General features: G+C 39.7%; 7 protein-coding genes across 7 annotated transcripts; 3 read left to right on the top strand and 4 right to left on the bottom strand. All coding sequences in view use genetic code 12, as the record gives it.

The window, feature by feature from the left end:
* Positions 1 to 746: 746 nt before the first annotated feature.
* RIP1 (ubiquinol--cytochrome-c reductase catalytic subunit) lies at positions 747 to 1,981 on the top strand (the record flags this gene model as incomplete). The annotated part of the gene is made up of 2 exons (XM_049322089.1): positions 747 to 795; positions 1,389 to 1,981. 2 exons carry the CDS (start codon positions 747 to 749, stop codon positions 1,979 to 1,981), a joined length of 642 nt encoding a protein of 213 aa, XP_049181914.1.
* A 171-nt stretch (positions 1,982 to 2,152) lies between these two features.
* KGF56_001010 (uncharacterized protein) lies at positions 2,153 to 5,020 on the bottom strand (the record flags this gene model as incomplete). Its single annotated transcript, XM_049322088.1, has 4 exons — positions 2,153 to 2,483; positions 2,808 to 3,374; positions 3,477 to 3,774; positions 4,219 to 5,020. The coding sequence occupies 4 exons, from the start codon at positions 5,018 to 5,020 to the stop codon at positions 2,153 to 2,155; spliced, it is 1,998 nt and encodes a 665-aa protein (XP_049181913.1).
* A 1,586-nt stretch (positions 5,021 to 6,606) lies between these two features.
* Positions 6,607 to 13,854, top strand: KGF56_001009 (PKC1; the record flags this gene model as incomplete). The annotated part of the gene is made up of 2 exons (XM_049322086.1): positions 6,607 to 9,502; positions 10,370 to 13,854. The coding sequence occupies 2 exons, from the start codon at positions 6,607 to 6,609 to the stop codon at positions 13,852 to 13,854; spliced, it is 6,381 nt and encodes a 2,126-aa protein (XP_049181912.1).
* A 632-nt stretch (positions 13,855 to 14,486) lies between these two features.
* MAK21 (RNA-binding ribosome biosynthesis protein) lies at positions 14,487 to 17,927 on the bottom strand (the record flags this gene model as incomplete). The annotated part of the gene is made up of 1 exon (XM_049322085.1): positions 14,487 to 17,927. The coding sequence occupies one exon, from the start codon at positions 17,925 to 17,927 to the stop codon at positions 14,487 to 14,489; it is 3,441 nt and encodes a 1,146-aa protein (XP_049181911.1).
* A 535-nt stretch (positions 17,928 to 18,462) lies between these two features.
* On the bottom strand, positions 18,463 to 19,370 carry RPL19A (60S ribosomal protein eL19; the record flags this gene model as incomplete). Its single annotated transcript, XM_049322084.1, has 2 exons — positions 18,463 to 19,030; positions 19,360 to 19,370. 2 exons carry the CDS (start codon positions 19,368 to 19,370, stop codon positions 18,463 to 18,465), a joined length of 579 nt encoding a protein of 192 aa, XP_049181910.1.
* A 464-nt stretch (positions 19,371 to 19,834) lies between these two features.
* Positions 19,835 to 20,161, top strand: KGF56_001006 (uncharacterized protein; the record flags this gene model as incomplete). The annotated part of the gene is made up of 1 exon (XM_049322083.1): positions 19,835 to 20,161. The coding sequence occupies one exon, from the start codon at positions 19,835 to 19,837 to the stop codon at positions 20,159 to 20,161; it is 327 nt and encodes a 108-aa protein (XP_049181909.1).
* A 951-nt stretch (positions 20,162 to 21,112) lies between these two features.
* On the bottom strand, positions 21,113 to 22,828 carry ADE2 (phosphoribosylaminoimidazole carboxylase; the record flags this gene model as incomplete). Its single annotated transcript, XM_049322082.1, has 1 exon — positions 21,113 to 22,828. One exon carries the CDS (start codon positions 22,826 to 22,828, stop codon positions 21,113 to 21,115), a length of 1,716 nt encoding a protein of 571 aa, XP_049181908.1.
* Between the last annotated feature and the right edge of the window lie 158 nt (positions 22,829 to 22,986).

Genomic DNA, 22,986 nt, shown 5'->3' with positions numbered 1-22,986 from the left:
TGTTGCTCTACTCAACAAGCTACAAAGTGTTGCTCTACTCAACAAGCTGCAAAGTGTTGCTCTACTCACCAAGCTACAAAGTGTTGCTCTACTCGACAAGCTACAAAGTGTTGTTCTACTTAACAAGCTGCAAAGTGTTGCTTCACTCACCAAGCTACTAAGCGTTGTACCAGTTACCAAGTGTTGGTGGCAGCTACAAAGTGTTGCTCTACCTAACCAGCTACAATATGTTGCTCTACTTAACAAGCTACAAAGTCTTTCTCCACTATCGAGCAAAGGCAGCTAGTCAGTGTCACCAGTCAGTGCTGCTCCACTATCTCGCTTTGCTCGATAGTGTCAGTGCTGCTCCACTATCTCGCTTTGCTCGATAGTGTCAGTGCTGCTCCACTATCTCGCTTTGCTCGATAGTGTCAGTGCTGCTCCACTATCTCGCTTTGCTCGATAGTGTCAGTGCTGCTCCACTATCTCGCTTTGCTCGATAGTGTCAGTGCTGCTCCACTATCTCGCTTTGCTCGATAGTGTCAGTGTGGTGTCGATGCGCTACCAAAATCTTTCAGCCAATAAAATCAATGGCAAAATGCGTTAGCTTAATTTGCCCAGAAGTGACGTATTGTTAATACGCCTGCATATTAGAAGAAAGTATTTGATATTTCTTTCTCATTACTTTCATTCTTTCTCTTGTTGAAAAATTAACAAAGGTGAATTAAAGAAGACTTTGAAAGTCGATTATTTACGATTTATTGAAGATGTCGTCACTTGCCTTTAGATCATTGAAAAATGGGTTGGGCTTGAAAAGTATGTTGACTACACTACACTATCGACACTACACTATCGAGCGAAGCGAGATAGTGGAGCAGCACTGACTACATCGACACTATTGAGCGAAGCGAGATAGTGGAGCAGCACTGACTACATCGACACTATTGAGCGAAGCGAGATAGTGGAGCAGCACTGACTACATCGACACTATTGAGCGAAGCGAGATAGTGGAGCAGCACTGACTACTCCGACACTATCGAGCGAAGCGAGATAGTGGAGCACCACTGACTAGCTGCCATTGATACTATTGAGCAAAGCGAGATAGTGGAGCAGCACTGACTGGTGACACTGACTGGTGACACTGACTGGTGACACTGACTAGCTGCCTTTGACACTATCTCGCTTTGCTTGATAGTGGAGCAGCACTGACTGGTGACACTGACTAGCTGCTTTCGACACTATCTCGCTTTGCTTGATAGTGGAGCAGCACTGACTGGTGACAGTGACTAGCTGCCTTTGACACTATCTCGCTTTGCTTGATAGTGTTTCTCGATAGTGTTTCTCGATAGTGTTGCTCGATAGTGGAGCAATTCATAGTATCTTGTTACTAACCTCCCCCTTCTTTCTAGATACCGTTAGAGCCTTGTCTACATCGACATCTAATTTAACCAACTACCAGCACCCAGACTACTCATCATACTTGAACAACAAGACTCCACAAGCAAGTAGAAATTTCACCTACTTTATGGTGGGTTCGATGGGTTTGTTATCTGCAGCTGGAGCCAAATCAAGTGTCGATGCTTTTCTTTCTTCTTTAGCAGCATCTGCTGATGTGTTGGCCATGGCAAAAGTTGAGGTGAAATTGGGCGCAATACCAGAAGGTAAAAACGTGATTGTCAAGTGGCAAGGTAAGCCAGTTTTTATTAGACACAGAACACCAGAGGAAATAGAAGAGGCCAACGACGTGGATCTAAGTAAATTGAGAGACCCTGAAACAGATGCTCAACGTGTAAAAAAACCAGAATGGTTAATTATGTTGGGTATTTGTACGCATTTGGGTTGTGTTCCTATTGGTGAGGCTGGTGATTACGGTGGATGGTTCTGTCCATGTCATGGTTCCCATTACGATATTTCAGGAAGAATTAGAAAGGGACCAGCACCATTGAACTTGGAAATCCCTGCATACGAATTCACCGATGACCTGACCTTAATTGTTGGTTAAGCCAACCTCAGAACAAAATACAATAACCAAAACAAAATACAATAATCAAAATAAATAACCAAACAACAGAACATGACATGATATAGAAAGAGAAAACTGAGAGAAGCACATTTTTAGTTAGCTATATATTGTAGTGCAAGAGAATAACATATTCGCTTTTTTTTTTTTTTGTTACAAATCAGGATTATCGTTCAAAGCATCGGATAGCTCATCGGGTATTTTCTTCCAAATATCACAGTTCCAGTCATCTTTGATTTTATGGAATGTTAATTGACTTGCATACTCTTGTAGCTCATTAAATGTGAATTGCTTAAACTCCAACATCAGCTGTAGAAACAAATCTGAAAATGAGAGTGAATGGATATTAGGTGGGTTATAATCTCTGATGTAATGCAATCTGTAGAATAAACTCCAGTGAACCACGCAATTTTCAGGAATAACTCGGCATTGCCCCATATTTGGAGTAAAGACCCTTTTCCATTCGCCGTAGTAGTTTTCCCTTCTATAAAATACAGGGACGCCTTCAAGAAGCCACCAAAAGGACCAATTGCATATGCCTTGATTACCCCTTCCTGCGCATTTAAAAATCGGCTTTAAGGGTAGCTCTACTTGAGAATGGTTCTGCAGAGTCGTCCCCAATTGCAGATTTCCCGATAGAGATAGAATATCATGATTAGTAGACAACAAACTCGAGAGACTCGGATACTTTAATGACCAATTATGGAGAGATCCTGGCAAAAAAACAACCCCGAATTTTATTGCTTGTGCCAACATCCATCTAAGAGAAATGTTGGAGAGCGATTGACCATTCGAGTCTGTACTCCACCCGCCACCTATATCGGCATGATCGCCGGGGAAAAACACCTCAACCAAGTCATCATGGTGCCTGGGCTTACGAGCTGACTCCGGCTTTTTGCCAATAAGATGTCTTATTATATCGCCAATGGAGTTTAATGAAATCAACAGTGTCTGAGTCGTGCGCGAATTGCAAGTGCTGCATTCGGCATCCTCGTCCTCGAAACAAGTTTCTTTTTCGGGTGCAAAAAGTTGTTGCTTGTACTTGGATCTTCTTTCATCGATACTGACAGCATGACGTATGTGGTTCACATTACAGCTCCTTACAGTGAAGGGGAACATGCGATCCCATAAGAATCCAACAGAGTTGATTGTATCCCATAATCCCATGAAATGTATCTCTACGTCACTTCTACTAAAAGTTTGCTTAAACTCTTGTGCCATGGTAAAAGTCATGTTCTCTGAATATGGCTGTCCTGCCTGCTCCCAGTTGTTGTAGATATCCCATGCCATAGAGATTGCATCTGTGGAACCTGTGTAGACTAAGCCGACGAGCTCGATCATACCTGCCACAATTCTTGCAGTAAAACTCCCTCTACTATCCCAAAAAAAAAAAAAAAAAAGGAAACAAACAAACAGAGTAATGTTAATAAAACCATTCTTTATCAAGAAGGTAAGTAAAAGTCTTGAGATAACAAACCTGAAGCCAAAAATATATATCTTGTCATTTTTACTGAAAAACTTGACTAGAAACTCATAAGCATCTAGGACATGTTTTTTCAATGTAAACGCTACCATCGCGTCGATTTTACTATTGAGCTTGTCATATCTTGAGCTTAGAAAGTTTTCTTCCTTGATATTGCTTGATTCCGCTTTAAAAGAACTACCTATTCCAGATTGATAGTAGCAAATTTGGTTTGTATTGTTTTTCTCTAGCATTTGGAAAAATTTCAACACATTTGTGAATGGTTTCGGACCAAACTCATTATCGGTTCCGTCTAAACAAAGAATTAGGTTCTTTGAACTATTTTGTAAACTCCTATCAACTTTGCAAAGCCTACTTCGAAGTTCTTTTAATGAATAGTCCTTGTTCCTGAAGCTAATTGCTGGTTCCTTCATTAGTTCGCTCTTTTGGTGTACGAGGGAGAGGGGGTGGACTTGGCGGAAAGTATGTAATGCGCACAATAAAACAAGAACAAATTTGAAAAAAGCAAAAGGAGTTTTCAAAGGGGAAAGAGGAAAAAAGCTCCCTAATTCACAACAACCTCTTCTACATTTCTTCCTCTACATTTCTTCCTCTTCTACATTTCTTTCTCTTCTTCTTTTTTTTATTTTCATATATTTAGTCTATATATGTAATCTATACATGTAATCCAAAAATTCGATTTAGGTATAGAACACTTCAATTTTGGCTTTTGCGTGGTTTCTCGCAACAACAATACAGTAATCAGCATTCAATGAGTTTCCTGCTGATACACCACTTGCTTTATTATAGCCGTTCTTTGGGTTGATTTCACAAGGTAACCCATTACACTCATCTGGGTTATCACAAACAATTCTAACACCAAAGCTTGGAGTCTTACCGTTAAAATCGTCTATATGCTTTGGATTGACGCCAATTGTAACATATGTATTTGCTTCATTGTCCATGTTCATTCCCGCAATATATGGTGACCAATTACCAATTTCCTTATCTGCTGTGCCCCACACGCATCCCTCTTCAGTAGAAACACCCGGTGGATTGATATAGTAGTGTGCACCTGTTCCAGCGTAATATGATGGATTAGGAACAGCAAGGACCTGTTCGTTTCCAGCGTCGACTTTTGTTGGGATTAACATGGCCTCATTACCAGGTAGCACTGTTTGGCAAAAAGCTACTTCTTTGTCTGCTTGATTCACAACTGAGACTGTACCCTCACCATCGATGCAAAGGTCTCTGTCTGTAAATGGTTTGGTTAAAGAGCCATCGGGGTTGCAAAAGAAGCCACCATTCATTGAGCTGGGGTACGAATATGTTGTTGCCAGTGGGTCCCATTGATTCATCAACTGGCCTGGAGGACATGCATATGGACAATATTTGCCAGGAACACATGGCTCGTCTGGACTCATTGCCCAACCAGCATTAGCACCATCTTTGGCAACTGCGACAAGACCAAGTGTTTCTGGGAAGGGACATTTAACTATTGGATTAGCGAGAGTTGCCGAAACAACGAAAGCTGTAAATGAAAGTCTTGAATACATCATTTTTTTTTAGTAAAAGGATGTAAAGTTTGTTTTTAGTAAAAGAATGTAAAGTTTGTTTTTAATAAAAGAATGTAAAGTTTGCTTTTAATAAAAGAATGTAAAGTTTGTTTAAAGTAAAGTTTGTTTGTTAATGAAAGAATGAAGATGAAAAGAATAAGAGAAGAGTATCAAGTAAAGTTGCAATTATGGGGAGAACCAAACCCTTTTTAAATCAAATTTTACTACATATATTTTATTTTTTTATGACTTTGACTTGTACCTAAAGCTAGTTCATGAATTATGTTACTTCTCAACTGGTATACATTAAGTCATAACAACTAGCTTTCAAAAGAACCGTGACCATGTGTTGGAAGAGGTTGAAGAGGTGTTGAAGACCAAGTACCAGAAGCTAGTGATTTATTTTTAAAAAAATGGCTGCAAACAAAATGAGCCAATATAGCCTGCATAATAAATTGCTGCAAAATTATGCAACCAAAACAAAATAAAATTTCTTCTTTTCCGATAAGAGACAAGATATACATTACATTATAAAAGACGTTTCCGTGGTCCTAGATAGATCACCAACACCGGAAATGAGACAAAAAAATATTAAAACAACGGAACCTGAAAGAAAAAGAAACAGGCTCTTTTGTCCTTTATTTTTTTTTTTTTACTTTAGCTCCTTACATATTGAACAATTTACCAATAAGTGGGGCAGAAAATATGTCTAGTTCCGTTAACCTTTAGCAAAGCTGTTGTATCGCAATTTTCATTAATGCATTATGTTACATTGACAGTTTGATGAGATTATCAAGATGTATTTTAAGCGAAAGTCACGCACAGAATACCATTGCAAGATAGATGAAATTATTAAGAAAGTCACGCAGATAATACCCTTGCAAGATAGATGAGCACTGTAGACTAAGTTGTAATTAATTTTGGTGGTCCAATTATTTATGACGACACTATCGAGCGAAGCGAGATGGTGGAGCAGTACTCACTACACAGACGACACTATCGAGCGAAGCGAGATGGTGGCAGTACTCACTACACAGACGACACTATCGAGCGAAGCGAGATGGTGGTAGTACTCACTACACAGACGACACTATCGAGCGAAGCGAGATGGTGGAGCAGTAATCACTACACAGACACTATTGGCCCACTTATTGATGACGACACTATCGAGCAAAGCGAGATGGTGGAGCAGTACTCACTACTCAGCACTATTGGTCCACTTATTGATGAACAAGGTGGATGCCCCTTGTTATGTCTTTTGGCCCACTTGCAACAACAGTGACAATAAACCCAGTCTATGCTAAAAGGCTTTTCCCTCAACGTAGACAGGCTCTTCCCCCAACGTAGACAGGCTCTTCCCCCCCCCCACCCAGTATATTCTTATTGAAGAGCATTCGACGAAAGAGGTTTATCACGTGACCTCATTTTAGTGATGGAGCACTACCAATTATCCAATTTTTCATGGGGAACCTTACTCAGTAAAGGTGGGAGATGGTTGAATAGATGAAGCTTTCTTCAGTAACGAAGAGAGAGGGCCTTGTATTTCAGTTTCTTCTTCTTTCTTCTTGTTATTTTGTGTTGATGGACCAATGATGGGGTCAATCGTAAGGGCACTTGATTGGGATGATGTATATGAGCAGCAATTTATAGCGGTGATGCCGCTGGGTACAGAGGTGATCTTATACCAGACAAACCACGAGGATCCTGGCATTGAGTCAAACTCAATGATACAGCTTCGGTCAAGAAAGGGATTTGAAAACATACTGTGCTTGTCGTATTTGAATTCTACACCGGGGATAATTGGGGTAGGATCAATGGGGGGAACAGTATCTGTATTTGATATAAATTCACCAGGCATGGTTACTTTGAATCTACGACCAAAGCAAAATCGGCCATGTAATGCAATATCTTTCAATAGGTCAAATTTGGTTGTGGCAGGGTTTGATAAGGGGAGACAGGATAACTCATTGCAATTTTGGGATATTGAAAACTGCTTCAAGAATCCATCATCATCGTCATCAACATCAACCACCGATAGTAATTCACACCAAAAAAAACCAACAGGTTCCTATTTGCCTAATGAGGCTGTATTGTCTATGACGTTTCTTCCAGACAAGGAAACAAACATATTATGTGGATCATACAAATTTTTACGACAAGTTGACTTGAGAGCTGATCAGCCAATTTTTCAAATGGCAACTAAATATACGTTGGGACTAATGGTAGATCCATTACAGCCTCATTATTTCCAATCCTATAGTGAAGATGGGTCTTTAGCAATTTGGGACCACAGGAAACTAACAGGTAACCAGAGAATGAACGTTACTGCATCATCTGGGAATAGTGCGGTAATTACAGAGACACCTGTTTTGCAATTCAACAAGTTGCTTAATGATTCGGCTGCTCGGAAGATTCAAAATCCTTGCGTTCGCTATTCTTCCATAAGAAAAGGTGAGTTTGCTGCGATTTTTAATGGTGATTTGATTAGAAGATGGCACACGAGCATCGTACCAGCGAGCGATAATACCCCATCAGACTACAACAACAAGGCAGTTGAGGACTCAGTTCTTTATAATTTGAAACAACAATCTTGCCAACTATATCAAAGCAATGAGGACTCTGTTTTTGTGTCCATGGTTCTCGATAATAAGACAGATTACGAGAAAGTAGTTTCGTTTGATTATTCTCCAGACATCACATCTCACACTTCGACAAACTTTGTGTGCATGAGGCAGTCAGGAACTGTCTTTAGAATGCCAGTTGTCGAGTCGGTTGAAGGATTTAGTTTTAATCCTTTGAATGAGTTTTCCATTGCAGGTCCTGAAGGAACCCTGACCAATTACATATTAGAAACCAATGATAATACTACTACTACTATGCACGAAAATAATGGAAACTCCTTATCCAAATTATCTCTACAGGAGAAATTAAGGAGAAGACGAAAAACTAACCACAATATACGACCTGGTGTGTCAGCAACAGTTAATGACGAGTTGAGCGTGATGGAGGAGGATGGAGAAGAAGAAGAAGAAGAAGAAGATGATGATGAGGAGGAGGAGGAAGAAGAAGAAGAAGAAGAAGAAGAGATATTGCGCAATCGCGGATTTTCAAACGATGAAGCATTCAATGATTCTGCATTTGGTAAACTTCTAGATCCAAATGATGTAATAAGGAACGATATTTGTGTTACCATTAGAAAGCGAGTTATGATGAATTATGGCGTTGATCCCGATACTAATTTCAAAGTGTTGGAAGATTTGGATCCGAATGATAATCAATTGGCATTGCGGAACACTTGGAAATGGCTTAGCTTGGCCAAAAAGGCTTTGGAGAAAGGAACTATGATATCAGATGGTATCGATTTGGGGTATCAGGGCGTTCAAGGTATATGGAATGGCGCACAAGCTTTGAACGATCAAAACAGGGCTATATCGGTCTCGGAAACAATTACAGAGACATGGTATGTCCAAGCAATAAAGTCGATAATTGCAGCTAAAGGCAAAAAGTTTTTGGGTATTAGCATACCAGCTGATAGCGAAAAGAAGGCGCAACGAAAACTCTGCTTGATTGTATCTGGTTGGTACTTGACAGAAACAGAATTTGAAGATAAGCTTCAATTATTGATATCGATGGGTCACACTTCCAAGGCGGCTGGTTGGGCGGTTTTTCATGGCAAGGTGCCTAAAGCGATTGAGATATTAGCTAACTCAAAGAAAGAGAAGCAACGATTAATGGCTACTGCTGTAGCGGGCTATCTTGCCTATAAAGGGTCACATGTTAACAGTCCATGGAAAGACCAGTGTAGGAAAATGGCATCGGAATTAAGCGATCCTTATTTGCGAGCAATATTTGCATTTATAGCTGATGATGATTGGTGGGATGTCTTGGATGAGCACTCTTTGCCCTTGAGAGAGCGAGTTGGTGTTGCCATTCGGTTTTTGTCTGATCGCGATTTAACTGTTTACCTCAACAGAATAGCTGATACAATGGTGAGCAAGGGAGAAATCGAAGGCTTGATTCTCACTGGGATTACACCGAGGGGTATTGATTTATTTCAAAACTATGTTGATAGAACTAGCGATGTGCAAACGGTTGCATTGATGTCGGTTTTTGCTTGTCCCAGGTACTTCACAGACGACCGAGTCAAACATTGGGTAGATTTCTATCGCAATATGTTGAACAGGTGGGGATTGTTTAATAAGAGAGCTCAATTTGATGTTGCTCGTACCAAGCTCTCTAAAACTTTCAATGGACTGATAACTATCAAGGCTACACCCAAGCAATTTTACTTACAGTGCAATCGATGCAATAAGAATATATCCAAGCCAAAAGCATCATCATCATCATCATCAGCACAAGCTGGATTCAACCAAGTATTAATGAAGCAATTTTCAAAGTCGACCGGGAAAAAAAACACACTATTAAATGCGTGTCCCCATTGCGGTGGACCTTTGCCAAGATGTTCCATATGCTTGATGTCGTTAGGTACTGGTGTTTCTTCCGACAATCTGGGAAACATCCAACAAATGGAGAAAATAGACACAAACCTGTCTTTATCAAAGAAGATAGAGGATAAGTTTAGAAGCTGGTTCAGTTTTTGCTTAACTTGCAATCACTGTTATCACGCATTTCATGCGGAAGAATGGTTCTCAACGCATTATACATGCCCGGTACCTGATTGTAATTGCCAATGTAACAGCAAATAGAAAACAGTTGAGCAGTTGAGCAGTTGAGCAGTTGAGCAGTTGAGCAGTTGGGCAGTAAAACAGAACAGTTTCACGGTTTCACGGTTTCACAGTTTCACAGTTTCACGGTTTCACGGTTTCTCAGTTTCTCAGCTTCTCAGTTTCTCAGTTTTACAGTTTACAGTTTACAGTTTACAGTTAACAGGCTATAGTTACTTACCATCTCTTCCCTTTCCCATCATATCACTTCCCTTCTCTTCCAATCTCTGCTTCTCTTTTTCATTGGTAAATCAATCGGATCAAAAATCAAAAAAAAAAACTTCAAAAAGTAAAAGAAAAAAGATTTCATAATAAAGCCAACTATTATTTTGTTGAATACTCTTTATTACAGAAGGATTTAAAATCTTACGAGAATTTTGTTGGTATTAGGTGTCAGTTTGAGTTGATACAGGTTCAAGGTTCTGGTTTGTGAGAGGTTGAATTATTTGCAATTGGTTGGTTTTACAAGCAAACGGTGCACACGGTTGTTTTTTTTTGGTTTTGTTTTGGCTAGGTTGACTCTAAAAGGTGGTTTACTTTGCATATCCAAAATATCGATAATATAAAAAAAAAAAATTAGGAGGAATGTCACCACCGAAGCAGGGGCATACTCCGAATAATCCGGAAGATGTGATTAAGGATATTAAGGGTAAAATTGAAATAGAGCAGAATATTATCCAAGGGTATCAGGATGTAAAGAAAAACTCAACAAATACCGAAGTCATCCAGAAATGTAAGTCCAAAATCATTGAGTCACAAACTTTGATTGATTATTACCTGGAATCGTTGAATAAATTAACAAGACAGATGCAAAGGTTGAACACTGTAGATGGCACAAGTTCATTTGGTGGAGGGGGTGGCGATAGGAGCTCGACAATCTCCGAGCATAAACCGTCCTACTCAAGACTTGATCTTATCAAGTATGAGTGTCCTTCATTGGGTCATAAGATACAGCATATGATTCAGCAATTGCAGTTCAAATTGCAGGTGGAAAACCAGTACCGCGAAGCCAATATGAAGATCTCGCATCTTTACTTGATGGACGGGGACAAGTCCTCAAGCAATGCTGCCGAAGGCGGACGCGCCGAAAGTGACCAAAGAATCCAGCTATTGGAAAAGGCATTGAAGAAATACCAGAACTTCAACATCAATTCGGAGGATTTCAATAGAGATTTTGAAATAATAGATACTCCTAAACATGCAAGAAAACCATTAAGTGGTAAGCTTACAGTTTGTATAACGTGTGTTAGAGATGTTGATCATATGGCCACCGCAGCGTTTAAAAAGCGAGAAACTATTGTTATAATTAAAATCGATGACGTTGAGAAGGCGCGTACAAAACCTTCAAAGAATGATAACTGGACTGAGGAAATAATTATCAATGTTGAAAAAGGTCATGAAATCGAGTTGGCTGTAATGGACAAACTGGGAGGTAACTATGCGCCCATAGCCGTGAATTGGCTTTCCTTGTTTGATTTAGCCGAAGAAATCCGTAAGAAAAAAGTTGCAAAGGATCAAGGAGTTAATGGGTGGTTGCCAGCATCTAACTTGCCAAAGACGCATGGTGGCTCCAACAACAACAACAACAACAACAACAACAACAACCGTAATGGCGCCCCCTCAAGGGGGGGAGGATTAGGTAGCAGCTATGGCTCTACATTACCTCTTCCTTCTCAACACGATATCACTCCCTTGAAATCGCCAGTTAAAGCAGACACTGAGGCCAATGATAATCAGAAAATACTGATAAACACATGGCTAAGTTTGGAGCCTTGCGGGCAAATGATGATTAACTTGAACTTTGAAAAGGCAATCACGCAGGGGAAAAAGTTTACCGGGCCCCTTGGTCGTCATGGTGCTATTCGTCAAAAGAAGGAGGAAGTCTTTGAACAACAGGGTCACCAGTTTGTGCAAAAACAGTTTTATAACATTATGTGCTGTGCCCTTTGTGGGGAATTTTTGCGTTATACGGGGTTCCAATGCCAGGATTGTAAATTTTTGTGTCATCGAAAGTGTTACCAAAAAGTTGTCACCAAGTGTATTTCTAAGTCTAGTGCAGACTTTGATGCCGCGCAGTTGAAACATCGTATTCCACATAGATTTGAGTCCGTAACAAACCGTGGTACCAAATGGTGTTGCCATTGTGGATATCTTTTACCTTGGGGGAAAAAGAATGTCAGAAAATGTTTGGAGTGTGGTGTTATGTGCCATGCCCAATGTACCCATTTGGTCCCAGATTTGTGCGGCATGTCGTTACAAATGGCTAATGAAATCTTGGCAACAATCAAATCAACCAAGATATCACCAAAGAAAGCCAAAACTATCACACAGGAAAGAAATTTCTTACACAATAACAATAAGCAGGCTTCCCCTTACACTCGTACTCGTGTTCAGGAGGAAGAGCAACATCAGACTTTGAAACCTTTACCTCCAAAACCACCCATATTGAGTAAACCATCAATGGAGTCGTCTGAAACGTTGCGTTATTTAACAGACGAAGAACATGAAAAGGAGTATTATGAGCATAAGTTACCGACCTCGAATCGAAAAATAGATCAAGAACCTCTAGAATCAGCAACGGTTCGGGCAGGTAGAAGGCGCCCACCCTCTGAGGAGCCAAGATTTGAAACCCTTGCACCTGAAAGAGAAACTCTTGTTAGTTCAGATTACTACTTGAAGGAGCAAAGGGAACCACCACATATGGACGCAACGTATGGTCACCTTGACGAAGCTCGTTTGATGAAAGAACGTATGGCAAAAGGCAGTAAAAGTGGACCAACTACTGAGGATAAAGTTGGTACAACTCCAGAAACAATCAATAAAGAACCTTTAGGGAATAAAAATGATGATTTCAACGATTTTGATTACAATAATGATCAGATGCAAACTCAAATCATGAAAGTAGAAAATAAGAGGGAGGAGCAACTTGTGAATCCGTTTGCAAACCAACCAAGTCCAGTAGAAGCAGAAAATAAACAGCAGCAACAACAACAACAACAACAACAACAACAACAACAACAACAACAACAGCGTCATCATCACAGTCAGCATCAACATGATCGTTCTACTGCAACAACCAAATCCGTCAAGTCTAAGCGCCGTAGAAGAAAAGTTGGATTAGATGATTTCCAATTCTTGGCTGTGTTAGGTAAAGGAAATTTTGGAAAAGTCATGTTGGCGGAATCAAGACATACACAAAAGTTATGTGCGATCAAAGTGCTAAAGAAGGACTTTATTGTTGAAAACGACGAGGCAGAAAGTGTCAAATCAGAAAAACGGGTATTCCTCACGGCAAATAAAGAAATGCACCCATTTTTGTTAAATTTACACTGCTGTTTTCAAACCGAAAATAGAATTTACTTTGTAATGGAATATATCTCAGGTGGTGATTTGATGTGGCATATTCAAAAAAATAGATTCAATGCAAAGAGAGCCAAGTTTTATGCATGTGAAGTATTACTAGGCTTGAAATACTTTCACGACAATGGTATTGTTTACCGTGACCTTAAATTGGACAATATTTTACTTACCACTAAAGGACACATAAAGATTGGTGATTATGGTTTGTGCAAGGAAAACATGTGGCATCAAAGTACCACCTCAACGTTTTGTGGTACCCCTGAGTTTATGGCTCCGGAAATTGTTGCAGGAAAGCAATATGACAGATCAGTTGATTGGTGGGCCTTTGGTGTTTTGTTATTTCAAATGCTTTTGTGTCAATCTCCATTCAAAGGTGACGATGAAGACGATATTTTTAATGCCATAGAACATGATGAGGTCAAATACCCAATTAGTTTATCAAGACAAACCGTTTTGGTCTTGCAAGCACTTTTAACTAAAGATCCTCAACTAAGATTAGGTAGTGGTGCCAGAGATGCCGAAGAAATTATGGAACATGCATATTTCCAAGACGTCAATTTCGACGATGTCTTCCATTGCCGAGTACCACCTCCTTATATTCCAGAAATACAATCTGAGCATGATTACTCCAATTTTGATCAAGAATTCACTTCCGAAACCCCTAGGTTGACACCAGTAGAGACGGTCTTGACTTCGGAAATGCAAGAACAATTTAGAGGCTTTTCTCATATTTCCGATCAAGCTGGAATTTGAGCTAGAAAGACGGGCAAGAAAAAGAATAAACTAATAATTGAAACTAAAAAGCAATGAGAGAGTAGGTATAGACTATCGAGCAAAGCAAGATAGTCTATAGAGAGTGTAGATGGAGAGAGTAAATATAGACTATCTCGCTTTGCTCGATAGCCTAATAAGCAAGCCAAAGCCTACAAAACAGAAGATACGGAAATCAAGCGTTTACCTAATGTTATATCATTCGTTTAATATTATGTTCTATTTGCGATCTACGACTGGTTCCGTATGGCATCATTGAATGCTTGTGGCCATTTCTTGGTTGAAACTCTTTAAATTCTTTTGTAAACCTATTAACTAAAGCTTGGTGAGACGGTTTCAAGCCAGCATGAAGCTTCTCGCTTCTATTTACAGAGGTATGTTGAGAAGTGCGCGTATCGTTACATCTATGTGTATACGTCTATTTGTGGGAAGAGGAGGGGTGGGGAATCAATCAAGACCCTCTCGAAAAATGTGTTTGTAAATTTATATTTGGATGATCGGATAAGCTAGCAAAACACTCAGTAAGACTCATCCGTCAGTCTTTGATAAGACATATCTCCAGATGTGCAAGATAGTTTTGACTCAATATTACTTAAAAAAAGGTCTACCCTTGTCTACTCAAGATACTGTGCATAATCTTCGGCAGATGCAAATAGCGGAAGGTCTTTTAATCTTTGATGTTTTGATTTCTTCTTGTTGTTGCTGTCCTTGCTCTTATCGTGTTCCAATTCATCCGACCTTGCTCGTTTCTTGCCTAGATTGGAAGCTTCTGTAATTGATTCTTGTTCTTCTTCCACATCAAATTCGCTCGATTCATCACCTTCATAGTCCTCACCGTTTCCCAACATTTGTAACTCGACATCTGAATCCGATAATTCGTCGTCATTGTTTATATTAAAGATCTCATTGTCTTCTTCATCTTCGGAATCATAATTTGCTTCATCGTCCTCGTCCTCGTCCTCGTCCTCGTCATCTTCGTTCTGGGTCTTCTTAGAAACCTCCGGATTTTTCAAATCAAACGAATGGTCAAATTCGTTATCTCCAAACTCGCCTTCCTCTATTTGCTCTTCTTCTTGTTCATCATCATCATCCAAATCTGAGAAATCTGCTTCATCAAAATCAAATTGTCCATCATCATCAGATATATCTTCAACATCTGGTTTTGACTTCACTAATGCTTGCCATACAGCATCATCATCCATATCACCATCATCATCATCATCAATATCCTCCTCGTCTACCCCTTCATTCGCTTTTTCAGTTTTCTTATTTTTCAACTTGTTAACTTTAGTTGTGAAATATTCATAGAAAAATCTTTCATCGGCCTTGATGTCAGTGATTTTTTTGTCCAACCAGTTTTCTGTATTTGCAGGCAAATCCTTATTCAAAGTGTTTGTTGCTTTGACTAATAAATCTCCTGTGTGTACACCTCCCAAAGGTTGCATAATAGATGAACCTTTTGTCTGTGCTTTTTGTTTGGCATTTTTATAAACAAACCTGTCCAAAAAGTGGGCAAGTGTGTATAATCCCAAATCGGGTTTCGGCTGAGATGTACCATTCATAAATGATTCCGCATAAATGGCAACTGTGGGATGATAATGGTTCACAAATTGGTTGAGTTCCCATAAAGAGGAATTGAGGGCATTGGCATGTTGTGGATCACGTTTTTTGGGGTCATAAGAATCATGCGCTATCTCTTGCTCTTTTTCTTGCTCTTTCCCCTTTTCTTCCTCCTTCCCCTGCTCCTGCTCCTTCGATGGGATGCTTTCTTCCGATTTTTGCTTTTGTAGCACTGCTTCACCTGACCTAAAGAGGGAGGTGGAAATTTCTGGTATTGTCTTGGACAATTCCATTAGCAAAAACAACATACCAGATATTGCACCAACATTCAACCAATGTGCAATAACTTGCATAATTCTCTTGACAAAAGCCAAAACCCTTGGAATATTGTCCTTGTCGTTTTTCAAAGACTTGTACAATAAATTCAAGTATATTCCTTGTTTCGAAGTATTTACCAACCTAGAGTCTAACAAAGACTCGTACAATGTCTTGTAATATCTATCCGAGTTCAACTTTTGCTGTGTGACTATATGGTTAATCAAAATCAATGCCTGTATTGCAGTGTTGAAATTAGTACTGTGTGTGATTTTGAACAAGGTGTTTAAATGAGCTTGGAAAATATCATTAGGCAAATTTGAAAATGGAAAGGCACGATTTAACCCTGTCAATAAAGCAGAAAACAATTTGGAATTCTTCTCCTCAATGATATCCTGTTCAGTCTTTTCATCAAGCTTAACAGATTTCCCACCTTTTTTGCCCTTTTTAAAGTTTTTTCTATTATTCTTTCGACCTTTTATTGGCTTTCCTATAGTTGATGCTTGGTTTTCTTCTCTTATTGAAGAGCCGGTTTCAACTAAGACTTTCTCAAACAATGCAAAATATGTCTTGACCAATGTATTTGCCAATTCTTCTTCCTTTCTGGTGATAATTGTTTGGTTGAGTGTTGTGACACCATAATACCTCGAATGGTCACTATTGTTGCTTTGGAAAATCACGTCAATCACAGCATCGGTAATAATCTTTTTCATTGCAGGATGAGCTTGCTCTAATTGTAAAATTAAGAAAGATGCTTTTGAGGCAACTTTATTATCGATATCACCCAACTTGTTTACTCCCAATTTCAATAAGTTCACTTCTTGCTCCGACTTTGAGCTCAACAAATCAAAAATGTGAGTCAATGCATTTATTCGTACATGCACAATTGAGTCTTGAGATAACTTTTCCAAAATTTGAATCAATTTAAAGTATGTCTTTTTTAAGGTATCCTCGTAGTAGTACACTGCCAATTGGGCATCTGTGTCATCCTTTTTTAAGGGCTGTTTGTCAAATGCCAATAATTTACGATCAGGCAATAATCCATTGAGTAACAAATCTTTTAACGCTGCAATCGACTGCAAAGAAGCAGTCCTTGATTTTTTATCACAGTAAGCTATCAAAGTGTCCAATGCCTTGAGATTATGCAAAGGTGCTTCTTGGATTAACAAGGTCAATGCAGAAATCTTATCATTTAAAGTACCGCTTGTTAATATTTGAGACAAAAACTTCTTTTGAGAATTATTAGACGCAAACTCTTCCAAGTAGGTTTTGTTTTCTTTCTCCAAAGTACTCTTGGCTCGTTCTAAAAGTCTTTCTCTGCCAAATCTATCTAACTTTGGGGGTTGTACTGTTGGAATAGGGTAAATGTTGTACCACTCTAACTGGGTAGGAATCAATAATTTTTCACTTGAAACAGTTGAAAAGTCTGTTATCTCATCATTTTCCTTCTCCTTCATCTTCTCCTTCTTTTTATTGCTCAAGTTTGCTTCCTTGATAACAATGGCATCCGATCTTGCTTCTTTGGCTATATCACCATCATTTTCTATCAATTCTGGAGCATCTTCTTCTTCCAAAGTCGAGTCTGAAACGTCTTCCTCTGCTGGTGCCAATTCTTCACTATCGTCTTCTCCATCTTCTCCATCTTCTTCTTCTTCTTCTTCTTCTTCTTCTTCTTCAATGTCATTTTCCTTTTGACTCTCCTCATCAAACCTTTTCTCTTCCTTTTCTGCTTCATGGTCGTCAATAACAGCCACTTCGCTATTACCTAATCCTATGCCATTCATAAATGTACTCAAATCTTTACTGAGCGATGCTTCAACGTCAGACTCGTCATTGAACTCAATTTCGCTCTTTTCATCATCATCATCGCTCATTATTCCTTTCACCAATGCAAAATCTTCCTCAGTGGCTCCCAATGAAAAAGCCTCTTGACGTAGCGTATTCTGATATTCTTCTCTACCCTTTGTTTTCGTCAGTGACCCTTTCTTGCCAACATCAGCAGGGACAGTACCATCATTCTTTTGACTACTATGTAAACCTCTAGACTTTTGTTCTTCTTTCTTCTTACCCTCTTTCTTCTCAACCTCTTTCTTCTTACCCTCTTTCTTCCCTAGCTTTTGTTGATTTAACTTACTGGCAATCTTATCTTTTAGACCGGATAGTTCTAGCCTCCTACTCATCTTCCAAATGCCTCTTGTTTGAGTGGTGAAGATGTACAATCACAAGGTGAATTTTGAAAAATTCACCGTGCGATGAGATGCGCATAAAAAACCAATTTGAAAAATTTCCAGTCAAACTCAAAGAACGCCTATGTAGCTATGAAGCTGCCTATGTAGCTATGAAGCTGCCTATGTAGCTATGAAGCTGCCTACGTAGCTATGAAGCTGCCTACGTAGCTATGAAGCTGCCTATGTAGCTATGAAGCTGCCTACGTAGCTTATACGAACCTTGCCTACGCGTGTAACACCACACATTGGACTAGTACTTACTATTCCTTTTGTATTTTTAAAGATAAACTTAGAGGTTCACCATATCTGGACACGACTGATTCTCTTCAAAAAAACGATATATCATGTTCTTTATAAACTATAAAATACAAAGACCTGTCTTGAACATTTCTTGTTTTCCTGATCCATAATCATCTCTAAAATGCCCAATCTCCGCCCATCGTGATCCACCTCTGCCACATACCTCAAAAAGCTAAATTCAAAGTTCTTAAGCATCTTCGGCAAGCAAAGCTTCTCTCTTTTCATTGATTCTTTGTTGTCTTCTTTCCCTAGCGGCTCTGTTCTTAACTCTTCTAGCCTCTGCCTCTTCTTTCAATGCCTTCTCACGTAATGCTTCAGCCTTAGCGGTGATGATGTGTTCAACTAAAGATCTCTTGTGTTTAAAAGTGTTACCTTTGGCAGCTTTGTACAAGTTGTGGTACAAGTGTTTGTCAATCTTACCAGCATCTCTGTATTTAGCCAATAATCTTCTCAAAACTCTCAATCTTCTCATCCAAAGAACTTGTTGTGGCATACGGGCATCTTTGGTACCTTTTCTTTTACCGTAACCCATGTGTCTACCTTGAGATTTCGACTCCTTCAAAGCTCTTGCTCTTGATCTGGAGTGAACAGTGTTTGGCTTCTTGACAATAGTACCATTCTTGTACAATTTTCTAATGGCTTGTCTTGAGTTGGCACTAGCAATTTCAGCAGTTTCGTTTGGGTCCAACCAAATCTTTCTTTGACCAACTCCAATGACACTAGCTGCAAGTCTCTTTTGCGTTCTTAAATTAGCCCTAAAAAGAAGAAAAAGAAAAGTTTGTTAGTATGGTGGTACTTTGATATCAAAGGATAATTTGGGTTAGTTTATAAAGCAATCGTTTACTGGCTTCAAAGACACAATTTCTACAAGGGATATAGCCTCAAGATTGTATAGCTATATGGGGTTCAAATCTGCTGCTTCCTCGTTGCCATTGCTCTCTCATCAAGATTTCCTATATGGCTCATCAAGATCCTTATTATTGCTCATCAAGATCCTTAACAACACCCCCTCCCCCTTCCTCAACCCTTGTTCTTCCTTGAGAACACCCCCTCCTCCTTCCTCAACCCTTGTTCTCCCTTAAACCACGTCTTCATAAACTATCCTCTCATCATTATCTCCAATCTCATGACATACATTTCTGTTAATCCACTTGTATTCTACCTATAAAAGGAATCCTCTCCCTAATCAAACTTTTACTGATATAAAATTTCAAATATTTGAAAAAAAAAATGCCAGCTAGAATTTCACTGTGCGCTGCGCGGAAATAAAGATGACCTTAACTATTGAGGATTGGGTCTAATCACACTCACTAAGAGCCTTTTTCTCTCTCTTCGTCTTCTTTAGGTAATTTTTTTTTGTTGAAAGGGAGAATGGGCTATACCCTGATTGTTGCGAGGTTACACGTGACTGACGACATTTTATCTCATCCCCCATCTCATCTCATCTCATCTCATCTCATCTCATCTCATCTTATCTCGTTTGAATCTCTAGCATTAACTTTTTTGGGGGTTATAACATTGTCTTGATTGCATAGTCAGAGAGTTTTGGTATCACAGCGATGGCCAAATCATTAAGATCGAAATCTAAGCTACAAGCAAAGTCGGTTAAACGTAAAGGTGAATTTGCTAAATATGTAGATGCAAGAAGTAAAAGAATAGCTGAGAAGTTGGCTGGGGAAACCAAGGCACAGGAGGCAAAGAAGGAAAAGAAGGAAAATAAAGAAAAGGAAAACGAGTCCATGGATGTGGATACAAACGTCGTTGCAGATCTGAATCTGAATGAGAAACCCAAAGTAAGTACATCGGGATGGAGAGCTTCAAACTCGCAGAGGTATAAACAGAGCAAACTCAAAAATAAGGTAAAGAAAAAGACCATGAAATTTTAATCCCCTCAGACACTAGCGAGCGAAGCGAGCTAGTGGAGCAGTACTCACTACCACCGACACTATCGAGCGAAGCGAGCTAGTGGAGCAGTACTCACTACCACCGACACTATCGAGCGAAGCGAGCTAGTGGAGCAGTACTCACTACCACCGACACTATCGAGCGAAGCGAGCTAGTGGAGCAGTACTCACTACCACCGACACTATCGAGCGAAGCGAGCTAGTGGAGCAGTACTCACTACCACCGACACTATCGAGCGAAGCGAGCTAGTAGAGCACACTGGCCGCCATCACTACCTGCCATCACTACCTGCCATCACTACCTGCCATCACTACCTGCAATCACTACCTGCAATCACTACCTGCCATCACTACCTGCCATCACTACCTGCCATCACTACCTGCCACCATGAAATTTCAATCCCCTAGAGAAAAGACCATGAAATAAAGCCAAAAAGTTATATATTAAAGGTGTTTGCCTATAAATACTAGCACCTATCGACACTAGCGAGCGAAGCGAGATAGCGGACCAGTACTCACTAGCTTGTTATAACACTATCTCGCTCTGCTCGATAGCGGACCAGTACTCACTAGCTTGTTATAACACTATCTCGCTCTGCTCGATAGCGGACCAGTACTCACTAGCTTGTTATAACACTATCTCGCTCTGCTCGATAGCGGACCAGTACTCACTAGCTTGTTATAACACTATCTCGCTCTGCTCGATAGCGGACCAGTACTCACTAGCTTGTTATAACACTATCTCGCTCTGCTCGATAGTGTCGCTCTGCTCGAAAGTGTCGCTCGATAGTGTTCCTAAAACAATTCTCCAGCATATCATTTCAATTCTTTAAACATTCTAAATTTTTATACATTACTTCAAGTCTTTTACCACTTTTTGATAAACCCAGCGATCAGAAATACACAGCAACTAGAAACTATTTCACCTCTCTTTTATACTTTTTTTAACTTATCAGCAAGATAGTTTTCGTACCCAATATCTTCCAAAGTTTCAGCCTTGAGCAAAACCTCGGATTCCATAGTGTTCATATATGTACTCATCTCGTTTAACCAGCGAGGCTCGGAGGATCCCAATATCCTAATAGCCAATAGCGCGGCATTGGTACTGTTGTTAATAGCCACAGTAGCAACAGGTATACCTCTTGGCATTTGTACAATTGAATATAACGAATCAACACCATCTAGAGTCGACCCCTTGACAGGTACACCAATCACAGGTAATGGTGTCATTGCAGCAACCATACCTGGTAAATGAGCAGCACCCCCAGCACCGGCAATTATACACTTCAATCCACGCTTGGGTGCATTTGCTGCATATTCTGCCATCCTATGTGGTGTACGGTGTGCACTTACTATAGTGACTTCAAAAGGCACACCAAACTGCTTTAATATACGCGCACCAACAGACATTACTGGTAAATCCGAATCTGAACCCATGATTATTCCAACTAGTGGTTTTTCTTGTTTTCCCTCGGATTCAGAATGTTGCGGCAATCTCGAGGCTTCTCCCATAATATACGCTAACCTGTTTTCAACATCACTCATTGATGAAGACACGATATTTATATGACCCATCTTTCTTTCTGGTCTAGTAGTTTTCCCATAGAGGTATACGGAAGCGTGCGGAGTTTCCAAGGCTCTATGGCATATCTCTAATTCCTTATTTGCTGTTTCTTTATCTCCCAATACATTCAACATAATAGCGTTTGTAATCGTTGTTGTGAAATCGGTAAAGCCTTTGGGCATTGGTAATCCCGACACTGCTCGAACATGAGCTTCAAACTGTGACGTGACACAAGCGTCGATGGTATAATGGCCCGAGTTGTGGGGTCTAGGGGCAATTTCATTAATTAACAACTCTCCATTGGGTAACAAAAACATTTCAACTCCAAATATACCACACCCTGGGAAAGTCTTTACTGCGTTTTTAGCCAAAATCTGTGCTTTTTGAGCTAATGTATCGGTTATTCTTGCTGGCGCATATACTAAATGGCAAATGTTGTTTTTATGAATCGTTTCAACAGTGGGGTATGAAAAAACCTCACCTTCAGTAGATCTAACTATCATCACTGCTAACTCTTTGGTAAATGGACACCATTTTTCAGCATATAATGGACGATTACTTAAAAACTCTAAAGCCTGTGGAATAAAAGATCGGTCCTTAACAACAAAATTACCCCTTCCGTCATAAGAAAATGTTCTCGACTTTAACATGAAGGGATACCCATACTCATCTCCAATCTTGGTCAAGTGTTCTTTGGTATTTTCAGAGACAGCTTGTGATTGTGTAACTGCAACACCATGATGAACCAAATGCTCCTTCTGCAAATACTTATCCTGAATCAACTTGATAGTTTCAGGTAACGGGTAAATTTCAATTTCAGGAAATTTCACTTGAATTTCTTGCAAGGCATCTACATCAACATGCTCAATCTCTACTGTCAAAATATCAACTTTTTCAGCTAGTTTGACAATAGACTCATAATCCGTGAACGAGCCATCCACGTGATCGTCTAAAGCATTGATTTGTTTTGCTGGCGATTGAGCTGCGTCAAGTATAACCGTTTTGATATTTAATCTATGTGCAGCTTCAACAATCATACGGCCTAGTTGGCCACCACCCAAAATTCCAATAACCTTCTGATCCATCTTTCTACTGTAATTTTTATCTTACCTCTTGGTACAATACACGTGCACTGGTGTATATCAAAAGCAGCCAAAGCCAAAGCCAAAGCACACAATATACAGCGTATATTACATTAAATCTACCTCATCGCAAATTGAGGTGCTCAATTGAAGAAAAAAAA

This window comes from Candida oxycetoniae (assembly GCF_023343755.2).
Source record: "Candida oxycetoniae strain CBS 10844 chromosome Unknown scaffold4, whole genome shotgun sequence".
NCBI classification, from domain to species: domain Eukaryota; kingdom Fungi; phylum Ascomycota; class Pichiomycetes; order Serinales; family Debaryomycetaceae; genus Lodderomyces; species Lodderomyces oxycetoniae.
Note: the sequence above shows the minus strand (reverse complement) of the source record. Positions and strands in the feature narration are given on the sequence as shown.